The sequence below is a fragment of the Anas platyrhynchos genome, chromosome 15 (genome assembly GCF_047663525.1).
Source record: "Anas platyrhynchos isolate ZD024472 breed Pekin duck chromosome 15, IASCAAS_PekinDuck_T2T, whole genome shotgun sequence".
NCBI classification, from domain to species: Eukaryota; Metazoa; Chordata; class Aves; order Anseriformes; family Anatidae; genus Anas; species Anas platyrhynchos.
Window position 1 is genome coordinate 9935362 of NC_092601.1, and position 16283 is coordinate 9951644.

General features: G+C 39.6%; 2 protein-coding genes across 5 annotated transcripts in view; one reads left to right on the forward strand and one right to left on the reverse strand.

Annotated features, from left to right (window-relative positions):
• Positions 1 to 16283, forward strand: part of LOC101800169 (uncharacterized) — a 421465-nt gene that overhangs the window by 348486 nt on the left and 56696 nt on the right. For all 3 annotated transcript variants that reach the window (XM_072023988.1, XM_072023989.1, XM_072023990.1), the window contains 3 exons: positions 2118 to 2525; positions 6774 to 6824; positions 8698 to 8769. In XM_072023988.1, the coding sequence (XP_071880089.1) occupies positions 2118 to 2525; positions 6774 to 6824; positions 8698 to 8769 (531 nt within the window). The remainder of the gene's footprint in view (positions 1 to 2117; positions 2526 to 6773; positions 6825 to 8697; positions 8770 to 16283) is intronic.
• SHISA9 (shisa family member 9) overlaps positions 1 to 16283 on the reverse strand; it is a 181427-nt gene that overhangs the window by 119265 nt on the left and 45879 nt on the right. The window lies entirely within an intron of this gene.

The following is a 16283-nucleotide window of genomic DNA, read 5'->3' on the forward strand; positions in this document are numbered from 1 at the left end:
GCTGCAATAGCAGAAGAGGAAAAAGATGCAGGCATGTTAGATTTAAGATATCTGTAAAGCTTCGTGTGCCACACCTGTGGGAAACATGCCTTCTGCTAGTTAGGACAGGGTTTCAAGTGCCAATGAAGTGGTTTTCAGCTGGACACAGGGAAATAGCAGTACCACCAGGGGAAGTATTTGACAGGCTTTCTCTAGACTGCTGTTCTGGCCAGCCTTATTGAAATGTTGAGTTCAAAACGCAGGAAATGCAGAGAGGGCATTCCCAAGAGAACAGGCACAAAAAGTCCATTTTGTGTTAGGCAGTTTAACAGTTTAGCTCATTTAGCTCAACAAAAGAAGGCTGAGAGGAGATGTGATTGCTCTTGGAAAATGTATCTGCACAGTAAATAGCAGAGAGGAAGAGAGACAGAACAGAAAAATGGCTGTTTGTAAACTGGCTACAGCTAAAGTAGAAGCAGGTTTCTAACTTGCAGAGAGGTTAGGTTGTGGAACAACCTAGGAGAGCATCAGAGATGAAAGGGTTTCAGTGGATTTCTGAAGTACAAAATTCCAGGCAGCGTGCAGTCACCAACTCAACCTCTTTGTTTCAGTCTCACCTTGCTGTAAAAGCATGTCAACTCCATGGTTACAACGGGGTTTTGACCACAGCAAAATTTTCATTGAGTGGCTTGTACACTTGGATTTGAAATGTATTCATTCTAAAATTGAGGCAATTAGAAAGAAGTTTCTCACTTTGCTCTCTGAATGGTGGGTGTTGGATTAGAAGTGAATGTCCTGTCTTTTAGACTGAAGAGAACTTGATGTGGTCAGAACTTGAAAATTGGCACTAAAGAATCTGATTTTTTGAAAGATATCAGTGGAACATGTTCATGTTTTAAATTTCTAGCTTAGACTTTAAACCTGTGAAGAGGGATGTAAGAAAATATCTGGGAAAGCTGCAGTGGTTACAGTACCATAATTCTATAGGAAATATTTTCTACTATTATTAACAAAGCTTATTTTTACTTGTATTATGGACATCTTTCACTACTTGTCTTTTCTCAGTCTTCAAGATACGCACGCAGTGTAAGCTCTGAATGAAATGTGTGATTAGAGACCCTTTAAGATATGTATTTCACTTCAGAAATAGAACGGTCAAACACTGATAATTAGGTATATAGCCCCTTCAGTATTGTGTCTGAGAAATGTGCTATTTCTAATGTGTCTATTTCTAGTGCTACCAGAGAGAGAAACTCTTGTAGTTTCACTCATCAAAAAACTTCTGAGTGTTAATAACAAAGGCATAGTAGTAAAAATATCCCCAACTAAAGGCAGATCTAAATGCCATGACAAACACTGAAACCTTTTGATGTCACTGCGTATTTGCTGTGGTAAAGTATCAAATATACTGTTACAACTACATGTAGAAACACTTCAAAATTACCAAAATCACGAGTTTAAAATTTGTAAATGCCAACATTTAAAATTGTCCATGTAGCAGCACTTGTATTTTTCAGTTGTACCCATGTTCCTAATCTCTAGGCAGCGTCCTTTTCTGCAGGAGCCTTGCCTCTTACCGTGCCAAGGGCGGACAGCTCTCCCAAAAGCTGCCCAGCACCTCCCAATACACTTCTTATGCAGTGTGTGGTACTGGCCTTATTTGTTTCTCACTGTTCAAACCATCTCAGAAGAGAAATAGTTCCCTCACAGACTTTTCTGTCTCATTTATCACTACTGTCTCTAAGGGCTTCACAATGACTAATTAATTTAACTTCACAAACTCTTGCGAGATAAGGGATGGCATTTAATTGAGGCACAGAGAGATGAAGGTCAAAAGTATCTCCTCACTTGGAGGTGCAGTTCTGAGGTGTTCTGAGCATGGTGTTTAGAACAATAAAGCTTTTTGTGTTCAAATTACAAATCATTATTCGTCTCAGTTGCAATAAATAGTGCTCAGCATTTCTGTCAATCAGGATGTAAGCTCAGGACAGACACCTATAAAATAAGAAATGAGGAGTTATGAAAAATTTGCTTTAAGTGCCTCAGTTAATGACAGGAGGACAGGAAACCTTTGACAGATGCAGAGCTATAATGTGAAGCAGCATTTAACATTCAGGACATGTTTTCTTTTCCTGCAGCTCCTGTCTCATTGTCAAAGATCACCTCCTCCAATGGTCCGCCTTGATGAGCAGGAAATCAAGGAAAGGCAGCAGGAAGCCTGCATGGATGAACAAGTTGCTCCTGACTAAGCTCAGCAATAAAGGGAATGCATACAAGACACAGGAGCAGAGACAGGTGACCCAGGAGGAAAACAGAGGCACTGGCCAAGCTTGCAGGCATAGGCCTTGGAATGCCAAAGCCCACCAAGAATTGAATCTGAGCAGGTTTATGAAGGGCAATGAGAAATGCTTCCACACGTACCTCAGCAGGAAAAGGAGGACCAGGGAAAATGTGAGCAGACTGCTGAATATGGCCAGGATCCCAGTGGCAAAGGATACAGGAAAAACCTGCTGTACTCAATGCCCTCTTTGCGTCAGTCCTTACAGGTAAGATCAGCCTTCGGGAATCCCATATTCCTGAGACACATTTCCTGGGAAAGTATGAAGCAGGGAAGAGGAACCCTTGGTGGAAGAGTATCAGGTTAGGGAGCATTTAAACAAACTGGACATACAGAAGCCCATGCGACCTGACAGGCTGTGCCCACAAGTGCCAAGGGAGCTGGCTGGTATCATCGCAAAGCCACTGTCCTTTATCATTGAAAGGCTGGGGCGATCAGTTTCCTGAAGATTGGAAGAAAGCAAACATCATTTGTCTCTTTGATAAAGAAGATCAAGGGAACTACAGGCCTCATCGCAATCCATGAGAAGGTAATGAAGAAAGTTGCCCTGGAAACCACTTCCAAGGTTTGGTCTGTTCCTCCAGAAATTTTCTTCCCTAGTTTCTGCTTCCTTACCCAGTTCTGTTCTGTCTCCATCAGTTCACTTTTCAAGACCTGTTTTCATCCATCTCTGTCATTCCCCTATCTGCAGACCTTACTAGCCAATGTAATTTCTTGTCCATCCTCCTCCTTTAAGCTGTCTTTCCCCTTGCAAGTAGCTGTCTTCCAAATCAGTTTCCTTCCCTTTGGTTCTCACTTTTCCCCATCCCTGTTGCCTGTTCCTGTGCCCTTGTGCTACCTATTTGCTGAGACAGACTAAATGTTTCTAAATTGCTGAACTGCTCCTTCTGAAACTTTCTTTAGCTAAAAAATAGTAGCCTGAAGCAGACAGCACAGAAAATGCAACTCTCATGGTTGAAGTTGCTCAGTGCTTTAAGAAACTGAAAATACAATCTTACAAAGCAAAATGTTAAGCAACCTTAATAAGAGACAGACCTACTAACATGCAATAGCATTATCTTTTTTTAAGTGCCCAGGATTCCTAAATACTGTCCCAAACAGGATCACAGCTGATGTCCATTATAGCACAAAACAGCTTGCATACTAACCATCTATAAAAACATCTGATAAAAAGGTGGTTTTTTTTTTCAGAAAACCTTGAAAATGCATAATGAATATTTCAAGTATTTGAAGACTTAAACTATATTTATCATTACTCTTCTGCAATTTTAATAACCAAACTATTGAAAACCAAAATATGCAAACAAGTACTGCCCAAAAGTTATTAACATAGAGTGACACTTAACCTGCAGAAACAAGCACAGCCCCCACTGATTCAGTGCATAGTTTCTGGAGGCCACTATTTGGAGCTCATGTCTGCAGCTGTGGAGTTGCATTATCAGTCTGTTGGTGTGAAGAAAATTATCTACCAACCTAAAGAATATAAATTACTCTATTGACATTTTTAAAGAATGTTTGTGAAATCAATAAACGAGTTCAAGAAAAATTGTAAAACCACAATAATTTTGTGAAAAGAAGAAAGTAAATTTATAGTTTAAATTATTTCCATGGTACTCTTCACATATATACACATATATAAGTAATAAATCCTGTGTTGGTAGCAAAAGATGATTTTTAGGATGTTGTTCAATAGCTGACAAGGATGAAGTCAACTGAAATGTATTTTTAACCAGAGGATAAATCCTGTTTGAAGGCTTTATGAAAGAACCTTATAAATTTAGACCAAAAGCATGAATTTATTTTATTCTCTGGACCTCAGTTTGGCTTTTAATCACAGGAAAGATGGTGTAAATCTGGAATACCTTCTTTGAAACCAGCTAGGGTTTTCAGAATGTATCCAAGAGCAGAATTTAACCCAGGGCCCCAAAGCAAGCTTTACTGAGCAGGAGACATTTGGTCTGGCTGCAGGGGGGAAAGGCTGTGGCAGCTGGCCAGCTTTTCTCCCCAAGAAGTGATGTCAGGCTCATCAGCAGATCCCTTTGGGCATCCAACATCATGGGAAATAGCCAGAGTGTCTTCTGAATGGCAACTGTTAGGGACAGCCAGCTGGTACCTCCTTCCGAAGGCTCATGGGAGATGGCTACCACCTAAAAGTGCCTTTCTGGTGGTTGGCCTCTTGTTTCAGGACTGCTGTGATTTGCTCTCAGTCCTCAGTGTTTTCATGACATAATTTAATTTATGACCACAAGAAGTGCAACAAGAAAGGGAAAAGATGAAAAATATTATGCTAAATGCAACCCGCCATATACTTGAAAATGTAAACATCAAACTATTCCCTAGATATGTAATTACAGGCAGCTTCAAAGAGCGAAAGGCACATTTTCAGCAAATACATCGTATTTTGTGTGTGCTGCCTTTACTTGAAGGACAGTCTGCTTTCCACAGGAGCACAACAAACTGTTTTTAAAGGGATCATCAACCAGAGTTTGTGGCTGATCACTTGGCGCTCCCATGAGACATACAGAGTCATGACATGGAAAGGAAAATAAAAACACAAAAGCAAATGTTGCACATCTCCAGCATGTTCCTCTTTCCTTCCCAAGCCCCCAAGGGATGATATGCCAAGCCATGCTCTGGGGTGGTGGGACCCAGAATGAGCCATCCTCTGACACGTTCCCACTTCCCAGCTCTGTGAAATGAGCGCTGGAAAAAACATCAGGAGGAATCCTTCTGCTCCTGCTCCAGGCTGTCAGTGCCATACAGGGAGCTAGAATGGCTGTGCTGGATGGCTGATTTAATAGCACCAACTGGTAATAAATACCCTTAACAGCCTCCCACCCCGCTGCTGTCATCACCCCTGGGAGCTGCACTGGGCTGCTGTAAATGTCTCCTCCTTTGGCCTCTGCACTGAATCGGGTCACGAAGTCCTGGCTCTGGAGAGATACACATGTAAGCCCTGGCCCTGTGAGCTTCCTGGTCTCTCTCCATGATCCTGGTCTACGCTGCCAGAACCAGCAGATACTCATTCCTTCACTAGCATGTTCCTCGTCGCATGGTGCAGATTTAACTGAGGTGCCCACTGCTGAGCACCACAAGGGGTGTGGGACGGGCCTTCTGCATGCAAGCTCCAGTACCAGCAGCAGGAAGTTCTCTTGCAAACCCTGCGTTACCTACCTCCATCTAATGGCCTTAATCCTCTCCCTTTGGAAGGGAAAGGCAGTCTGTGCAGTGGACTTCTGTCATCAGGTTGTAAAACAGGGTGTCTGTTGCTAAAACCTCAAGTTTATTGGCACTGCCAGTCTGATCTAAAGGCTTCTGCACTCAGTGGCTTTCCAGGCAGTGGCTTTTAGAGGAGATCCTGGTAATCAAAATTTACAGTTCCACTTCACGCAGGACTTCTAAGAGGACAGAACCTTTTAGGCATCTTGAGGATAAACTGAAATAAGCAGTATTTTTCTACTGATCAGATGGCATCAGTACATTTTTTAAAATGCCTTCCTGTGCAAGAGAGAGAACCCATGTAAGTAAGCGCTTCACAGAACTCTATACCTGCTAGTCCCTAGCACTTAAATAGAAAACCCTGAAGTGTGACCAGACCCAACCCAAATCATCTTAGACATGTGGAAAGGTGGTCACCTCAGTGAGGAGGAGTAAAGGGTAATGTGTGTGTCCCGGTAAGGAATGGGTGAAAAGGAGAAAGCCCAGGCACCCAGACCAGGGAAGGCCTTTGTGCTCAGGTCAGGCTGATCCCTCCATAGCTGAGGGTTAGAGGGTGTCAAGAGCAACCAAAGAAGACATTTTTAACTTCCTGAAATATTTCCAATTTGTGGTAGTAGCAGCCCCTGGTTTTTTTTTCAGAGTTCTGGTAGAGGCAAAGCAAGCAAGAAAGCAACGTCTGTTTTACAGTCCCCAACACTTTGCTGCCTTGGGCAACTGCCTCCATTGGCTGTTCCATGTGAGAGCCACCTAAAAGCAAGCACTGATGAAAAAGTTCCCTGAATTCAGGCAATTTTATATTTGTTTTATCTTCTAAAACATTTTTCACCTCAAATAAAAAAGCCCAAGAAGATCAATACTGCCTAAGACCTGAAACATCCGACTTGCGTGTTCTCTCTAACAGCTTTCCCATTCTGAAACTTGTTAGCCTGTTTGTGGAGAATAGCAGCTACTTGTTAGCTTTTTTGTTCCCCTTGTTCCTTCTTCTGCTGGTATTCTTTGTACTAACTAAAAAGATACCTTGGTCAAAAGATTTGGTGGAGATTCTTTGTGGAAGGAAAGAAAAATGTTATAGTTCGAATTTATGAATTAAGAGATTTCTTACTTAAGTTTTTCAAACTTTTTTCTTAAATAAATGGAAGGGAAAAAAAGTTTTAAAATGCCAGGAAGAATAATAAAAAATAAAAAAAAATTCTGGTAGCAAAAAGATGAGCTGAGACAATTCTCTTTTGCATTCTAGAATACATCTTTGGACAGCCCAGAGAATCAGACGGAGCCTGAGGATGCCTCTGTGAGTAATTTAAACTCATGTTAAAATCTCTCTTGTCTGTGGCAGACCATTTTACCTCTGGCAAGTAGTTCCTGGTGTCCTAATTCCTAAATATGCATGTTTTGCATTTATTATCTCCAGCCCTCTGTGATGATGTTTGTTTCAGAATAAGCGTGGGGATTTATGTGGCTGCATTTGACTTGTCGGATGCTTGAAAGCCGAGGGAGTAACTTAAAGGAGAGAAACTATTTTCTTGTACTGTGAACAGGAAAAAAAATCAAACCATTCCTTAAATGTTAGGAAGATCCTCAGTCATTTCACTTTAACAGGCTTTCGTTTAGCAAATGTAGCTTGACAAGAATCAAATCCTCAGCATAATGTAGCACTTCTCTCTTTTGAATATTTGTTTCCATTAAGTGACTGACTGAGAGAAACTATCTTTATATTTTCTTCCATTTCTTGTGAGCAACAGTAGAGCAGCATCAACATTTTACATTTCTGATAATGGAATCAGACTATTTTTTATTATGACCCCAAGACATTAGTTGTACAAATGACCTAAGGGCAAGTGTTACTAGCAGCTGGAATTAATAACTACAAATAAACTGCAGGGCTGAAAGGCAGAAAATTGTAGAGGTGGTGAACAATTATCCTAATGGTATATAAGAGAATTCACTGTTAGCCATATTAAAAATTCATCTTGCTGAAACATAATTTTTAAAAAATCACCATAAATTAATGTAATGTATATATAATAGTTGGCTAAAGTGCTGTTTTACAAACATATTGTCACTAAGAAAAACATAAGGTAAAGAAATACAACAGTGTAAGAACACAAAATACTTAAGGCAACACAAAAGCATACGGAGTTCTTCATACAACATGCTTGACATACAACTTCACATACTTGTGATTTCTACATAATATTTGCTACTTAGCAATTTTTTATTGACTGGGGGATCAGCTGATTATTTCCCAGCAGCTGGAAGGCTAACACTCATCAACTGATTGGTGAGCTGGAAAACAGAGCTTTATTCTTTCCCAATACTGTGCCGGTTTCAATAGCCAGAGTCCCTTCTATGAGAAGTCAGTGAAGAAATATTTCAAAGCAATTGTTTTGCTTGACAGGTTTTTCTGTCTTTCTGAATGCTCAAGAGTGAAGGCTTAGCTCCTCTCCAGGGCTAGATTCAAAGCCCCCTGCAGTCACTGCAGTGGCTCCCATTGCCTGTAACAGGCCACAGATGAGGGCCCACAAGTGTAGTGTTGAGCTGGGGATGCCAACCCCATTGCTACAAGGACAGCTGAGGGGACACTACTTGTACAGACACTTCTTTGCATCCACTTAGAAAGGGTACAACGTGTGCTTCCTCAGTGCCTAGACAGCTTTCCTATCTGCTTTATCTTGCAGAATAATGGAGGTAGAACGATGTTCTGACATGGTGCTGAAGAGCTGCAGAGCTCTGCCAGGGCTGCAGGTGCTCCTGGTTCCTACCCAGAGCACCACGCTAGGAAAGGTGGGAGGTGTTACCCCACCCCAGCCCTTCCTATGCCCTGCTGATAAAACAAATACATTTATTTACCAAAGTGTAGATTAACACCAACCTGTAGATCGATAGTTTGATGATAAGAAAACTGTGATTTATATTATTAAAATGAGTTGATTTTATTCACTTTTCTTGTGCTCCTGCTTTACATTCTTCCGCTGTATTTGCATTATAGCACTCCCTAGTACTTAAAAAAGCCATAGGGGATAAGACATATACATCTCTTATTATGGTAAAAAGGCAAAGAAGCATAGTAGCAAAACTTTTTGCATATCTATTAATTCCCAGGATCTTTGAAATTTCAGTAAAATGAGAGTGAGCCTAATGGAATTTTTATTTAATATCTACAGATTTCATTGCTGTCCCATGGAAGGAGGATTGGCTGAGTCTACTTTAAGATCATGGCCCCACCTGTGTGCTGGGTGAGTAACGGTGGAAGGGTGGTGGTGGTTAGCCCTTCCTGGGGAATCTGGGTGGATGGCTGGAAGGGTTTCCTCAGCCCCTAGTAGTTTTTGAGTGCAGAGTCAGAAGCAGCTATCAAAATACATCTCTGTCAGGGTATGTTCTTGTGGTTGTTCCTGTCTTCATGCTGTAGAGCTGCAGTACCTATGCTGGGGCACAGTTTTTGGCTCCAAGTGGCTTCTGAAGTTTGTGCTTACATTTAGCTCTTCTGAAAATTAAGGGGAGTTATTTATTTATCTTGAAGACGCTGTAAATGTGCTATTAATATACAGAAAATCACAGTTTGGTGAGGGACCATTATCAGTACTTGTTCAAGACCAGTCAGGTCTCCTAGGAAAGATGCAGCCAAGTGGATATATGTTCCAAAGGGGGAGTGGAGGGGAGGGGAGGGGAGGAAAGGAGAAAGGGGGAGTTTTCAAACCAATTAAATACAGTAAATTAGGCCTAGTATGGAGTACACTATTGCAAGAATTAAGTGTGCTTACAGTTTCTTTAAAGTCTAGGTCTAAGTTATTGTTATTATGATGTTACTTAAACCCTCTTAATATTTAAAATGTATGTGTTCTAAGCAAGCATTTCAGAGCTCCATATGTTGCTTGCTGCTCCATGGAAACATTCTGGATTTGCTGTATGGACAATTTCTGTTTGCAATTATAATAGTGTGGGAGAAATACAGATCAGTGGAGTACAGAGGAGTATTATGGATTAAAACTGCATTAAAAATTCAAAACCTCAAAGGGCAATATCTATTGCTTAATAAAACAAAGCAGTAAAACAGTGATTAAAGTAATGATTGATCTTGTTTAACTTTAAAAATCTAATTCCTAAAGATTTTATTTGGGGGTGGGGGGAAGGCAATAAGGACACAGCCAATGGAATTACGTTCTGTGGCACCTGTGGTATTGATTTCTAGTCAGTCAAAATGGTGAAAGACTAGTCAAAGAATCTGTTGCAGTCTTCTCGAATTTCTGCATAGTAGTTAATCTGCCAGCTCCAGTGTTTGCTCTGAAGTTATGTTTCTTAATGTATGGTCTTTAATTGTCAAGCTGTACTAATGCTCTGTTTTCTAATACTCATCTTCATTTTTTTTCTTAAATTGCAAGACATTTAATAAGCAGATGTCTCCCTCTCACCTATCATAGGCTTTATCTCACTAAAGTTATAAATTAACTCTCAAGTTAAATGTAAGGAGGTGTAATAGGGAATTTTCCAGACTTTTTTTTTTTTTTTTAACAAAGAAGTTACTGAAGTAAAAGAAATACTTGAGAAAAGATCCTTTGCGTTTTTATTTATGTAAATGGTGAAGATGCTTATGTTTGGAATTAAATCCTTTAAGGATACTGTGCTGGATAAATGTGCTTCTCCAAAGAAATGTAATGAGGCATCTTTTGAGTGTTAGTCAGCTGTGGACAGCATTACTTTCACTAGTTCTGATTAATGTGCCATTGCATCCCGGTAAGATTAACGAACTGTGAAGGATACGTGGACGCTGTCTCTTCATTTCAAAGTAAGAGTGTGAAGAATTTAAATACACGTAGCATTTAGATGGCCTGTTTTGTCAGGATCTGACTGACTGTGTCTGCCCCTATAAAGCCTGGCTGGTTTTGGTTGGTTGGTTTATAGGTGGTTTTGGAGCTTCCAGCTTTTAGACACTAGCTATGTTTGCAAAGAGCAGCCACTAGCTAGTATTTCAACAAGCAATGAGAAATTGTGCTGGATGAGCTGACTACATCTGCATCAGCTACTAGATAATGGTATAAAGTTTTATAGATGCCTTTAAATCTGATTTCTCTGAGTTGCTATAAAACATGAGTAAATCAGAAAAGGAAAAAAAAAAAAGTTAAAAAAAAAAATGAAAATAGAACAGAAAAAGCTGTAGCTGCATCAAGGTCTCTTATGTTACAAAGAAAAACTTAATGGTTGTCAACAAATAGTGGGTTTGATAAATTTCCAAGTTTATTTTCAATTCGTAAACTTCGGCTTATTTTTTGTTGTTGTTGGGATGGAGTTTGCCCTTGAAGTCGTCTTTAGTGCTATCTCCAGTAATTACTGTCAAACCTTTGTCAACCACAGAGAATTAAATTCAGTGGCTAGGAAACAATTCTAACAATTGTTTCTAATGCTTCAGGTGACAGAATGTTATATCCCTCCTGATTTTGAAGTAGTGCATGCAAATACTAATACACTATTAATTAAAATAAACTAATAAGAATTCATTGTAGAATCCCTAATTAACATTTTTCTTTAAAAAACAAAACTCTTCTGTTGTTTTCATTTTCACTGTAATACCTTAATCTCTCTAATTAGACCTACCTTACGTGATGAAGTATTTAAGCTATAAGAGACTGAAGTGTGACTATGAGCCTTGAGATTGAAATTAAAGGTGCTTGTTTTTACAATCCATGATATAAAATTGACCGATAAGCAAAACACTGCTTATTTCTGTAATCTTCATTGTTCTACTTGCATTGAAGACTAACAATCAGTGGTATTCAACAATCAGTATTCAGGCAAGTGGTAGCGTTTGGGAAGGGGGAAGCACGTTCATACTTGGTGCTAGGTATTACTTTTCATTGCAGTTTTAGTAGGATTGCATCCTCTGTGACTTAATCATTCAACCTAAGTTGGAGGCTGTGGTTTGCACATTGGTGTAAGTCTGTTATTGCAGTATGGGAAAACAATTCCAAACGTTTCCTTAAGAGCTGCATCCATGAGCCTGCAGATCCGTTTAATCCAGCACTTTCCCGAAGGTACAGAATAAACATCTGGACAAATCTAATCTCTGCTAGCTCTGGCAGATTCACTCTACTGGAGTGATGCGGTTGATTGAGTAGAGTAAAAAGCAGAAGGGGAAAGCCAGCTGTAACAAGGAGGAAAGGTTTTTTTGCATTTGCCAGTGCTTAAAGCTCTAGCAGTCAATTCAATATAGCTAAAATTGTTTTGTATTTATCACTGTCTTTAGAACTTTGAGCTGCATATCATGATCATCAACCAGAAATTACCACAGGTCATGGTGCACAATAATAATGGCAAAGAGAGTAACTTAACACCTTCAGATTAAAAAATAAATAAAATCGTAAATCCCTTTCCCTAACAAAAAACAACATGTAACCATGGAGTCAGTGACACACAGATTTTGAAAATCAGAGGAAAAACCTGTAAGTTCTTCTGAATTATCCTGCATTTAGCTTTGTTTTTGAGGATATTTTGACAGACTTAAATAATAATAATAATTATTTAACTTTTGTGGAAATCCGGATGTTAATGAGATCTGTTGTCAAATTAGAAATATGCCAGCTTTGCACAGTTTTAGGCGTGTTTGTCAAAACAGGTCTAAAACTATCTTTTTTCCCTCAGCCTGGTGGAACCCCTGGGTCTGTTTCTTGCTGTCACCTTCAACATATTTAGCAAAACAACATCTATGTCCCTTGGGTCACATGTGTGAGTGGTACAACTGGTGGTTCAGAGGTAGATAGAGCCCGGTAAGCTTGACACCAGCTTGCTACATGCAAATTTTCTCTAAGTTGTTCTATATATAGCAAATATAGCATAAATAGCTCCAAAAAGCCATCATATAAAGTCCAGCTCTTAAAAATAAAATATAATTAAAAAAAAAAAACTGTCCAGGTTTTTAGGTAAAGCGGGAAGTCCAATCGAGTGGCAATGCTCACACCACTGGGTACAGCTTTGGAGTAGTGAGAGAAATCCCAAATGGTTCTGCCTTTAAAAAAAAATAAATAAATAAATAAAAGGCAGCTTTCTCTTCTACGTCTGTCCCACATTATGTTCTATGTTATTGTCTGTGAATCACCAAACATCCTTTGTGACGTTTATATGGTATAGTTATAAATAACTCCAGCACTCGCATGTTAAACAGAAGGTGATTTACGAAGTGCTGCTCGATCTGACAGCTGCTACTACAACATAGCCAGAATAGATTACTTGCAAGTTTATTTCAATTATAGATATGCCTACAGTGAAATACTATATTTACCTGTTTTGTACAGGGACTGAATAATAGTGGCAAACAAAAGCATGAGCTAAAATAGAGTGCTGGCCTTCATATAAGTCACTTGCTTTCAAGTATCAGGTTTCCACCTGGCTGTTTTGAACAGGTTTGTGACCAAGCAAATCCTCTTACAGAATTGGTTAGGCGCCTATTTGAAATGCGCAGAATATCCGCAAAGGCCCACTTAAAATATGATGGACTGAGGTCCAGCCTTCACAGGAAGAAATTTGCCCATCAGTCTGGGGCCAGTGATGGTAGTCGAGTACTAATACCAGCAGGTTTCTTCTTTGTGGGAAAAACTGCACCCACTAACAAGAAATGACTCTACTTTCTTCCTTCAGATGCTTCTTTTGTGATGCCACGAGTCACATCTATGGAAACAAACAATGAAATAAATCCAATTTGTGTAATTCAGTACTTTAGAACCTGCCTTATGGAAATAAGGAACTGTCCACAGATCCTGTCTTCTGGATTAAACAGATCAATTGGAAGACCAGGGCTCTCCGGTGGGCTTCCTCCAGTCAAGAAGACAACTGCTGAAAATAGTAATTTGGAGAACTCTCAGGCAAACCCTACAAAGACCCTTACATCACCCTAATAATTCAAATTCTGCCAGAATAGAAATGTTACATGGTAGTGATTCGAACTCTGATCTTGTATAGTGACAGTTATGAGACTAATCTTGAATGGTCTTTGATTTTGGATCTCTAGAAGATTCTTACTTACAGTAAATACAGGAATCTTTGTGGCAGGGAGGAGGGAGGTATATTGTTCTTTTATGAATACATAATTGTAATAATCTAGCAGAGTAATAGGTATTCCAAAAATAATAGTGAAAGACAACTTCAATATGCTCACTGTAATACCTTGCACTCTGGGTTTCCTAAAATAGGTCACTGACAGAGAATCTCTGGTTCAATTCTAAATGGTAAACATTAATAGAAGGTGCTTCACTCTTCTGAGGTAACGTGACCTTCTAACCAAAAATTATGCATAGTAGTTTTGCATGTCAAATCTTCAAAAGGAAGGTAGAAAGTATGAAGCACGTATGGTTTTAAGGCAAAAGTTTGCTTTTCATGTGTGTGTGTGTGTGTGTGTTTTTGAGTGTGTTTTTGTGTGTGTTTTTCTCATTCCTAAGTGGTGCCAGACTTCAATGCTGCTGTTAATCAGCTGTGCAGTGAACCCTGGGCCTTGCATGAAAAGCCTGCAAATGCAAGTCTTTGGGCAGATTGAGGAGCTATAAGGAAGAGAAGTCTCCAACCTTCAACGGAAATAATTACCTTGTGTTAATGCAGTTTCTGATAATGTATTATCATTATGTGGTTTATTTTATTATTATTTTTTAGATCAAATTATATTTAAAACATTCCACATACAGATTCTCTCTGTAGATCTCCATATATTGAAAGCATATGTTATTTCAAACTTGGGAAGACCTAGTGTTTTTACTAAGAGTGGAAGGAGGGCACTATTTTCAGTGTCCCTGAAGTTTGGGTGAATTTTGTCATGAAATAAGACTTTCACGTTTATAGCACAGCAAGATTATATATTCTGTATTCAAACTTGAAGCTATAGTAATTTCATTGCAATAGCTTGAGCTTCTGTATTAACATTTCTATAGAGAGACTTTCAGTTTCATCAGTCTCTAAACATCACAGCATCCCAACAGGGACATCTTATCTGATGCCCTCTGCTGCTTTGTAGGACTGGACAGTATAAATGACCCTCCGACCAAATGTAGATACAGATGGAATCAATTAATTACTGCTTGCCTGCTCTGAGAACGATCATCAATGCAATATAGCTGAGCAATACTAATCTCTAGTAACCATCTGGAACCATTAAGACAAACTATCTCTCCTTGCCCAGGGGAGGCAAAAGTTTTGGAAGCCCTTGAGGGCTGTGGCCTTTCTCAGTTGCATACAATCACAACAAGCTGACAACAAAAGAGCCAGAACCAGGTTTCCAGCAGAGCTTGTGTTACTTATCTGTGTTGTGATGAGCAGAATGGGATTTTGTGGTAGAGCGTAACTGCTTGACTTAGGTGAAAACAAACAATGCTTTGAAGGTAATAGCAACTCCAGGATTTGCAGAAGAAATAAAAATAATAATAAAAATAATTAAAAAAAAAAAAAAAGGTTAAAAACCTAGGTGTAATCCTCGATGGACTTAGGAGGATCAAAGGTGCATTGAAGATCACCAGATGGGTGCAAAAGCTGCTTGTTTTGTTTTTTGTTTTTTTATAATTCCAGCTTTGACTTGTAAAAGATATCATTTAGTATCTCACTTTCTAATTAAACCCCTGGGTTTCTTAGGACCTGAACTGGATTTCATATGGCAGAGATGGTAGTTACAAGCCCATCCAACTCCTGGCATCCAAGTCCCCCCAAATGAGGGGATTGCATGTCAATGCAAATTACTTGGAATTAAAGTCCTACTGAGTGATTTTGAGGGTTCTGTGCTCCTAGATTACAGCCCAGTTTTTGTTTTTCTCTCATATGCTTCCACCACAGTAACTCACCTTCTTTTCCTTCACACCTCCATGGCAGGAGAGCTTGAAATAAAGTGGCAATGTGAGAATTTAGTACCCCAGATACTTGTCTTAACATCCTGGCTTTTCTTTTTGCATGCCCTGTTACTGACACGGAAATTCCCAGGCTTGGACCGGGAACTGTACTGTGTACTCAGTATACCTAGACTGCAAAAAAGAATTATTTTTTTTTCCAGAGGAAGGCTTTCTTAATCAGTTTCAAAACACTTGTAAAAATATGAGGGAAGGTCCCATAAATTACTTCAATTCTACCTCAAAAGCATGTGACAGCGCATTAGGATAACATTGTAGCAGGAGTTTAAAGCTCCAGTACTCCTCTGGATTTACATGTCTGTACCAAACAGGTCAGGCCCTCAGAAAGAGATAACAGATTTGAAGATTGCTTGAAGACCCCTTTTAAAACTGAGAAAGAACAAGCTAAAGAAGGGTGTCACAGAGCTGGCTGAATGATTTTGAGATTGTGAAAGGATGGATAGGTAAGTTGTGCTGAGATAATGAACAGCCAAACCACAGTGGCTTCTCAATGCCTTTTCTGCAGACTGGCAGCTCTGTGCCATAATTTTCCACGTTCGGAACTTCTTGGGAGCAGCTGTTGCCCACAAGTATTGCTTTCTACAGCTGTCTCGTTATATAGCAGCTCTAAGCAGAATTATCTAAATCTATCCACTTTCTGCGTAGCTGATTGCCTTACAGTCTGTACTTAGCAAGCTGAGTACTGACCTGGCAGGTACGTTTGGGCTTTGGACTCCTTTGTAAAGCAAGGACGGGCTCTTGCTACACCATGCTCTATTTTTTGCATACCCTTTACATAAGTGAGTAAGCGTGGTCTCATCAACAGCAAGGCAGCTTGACAGGCAAAATGCTGCTCTGTTCTAGTCACAAAACATCCTCCTTTTATTTCTGTCCTATGCTCC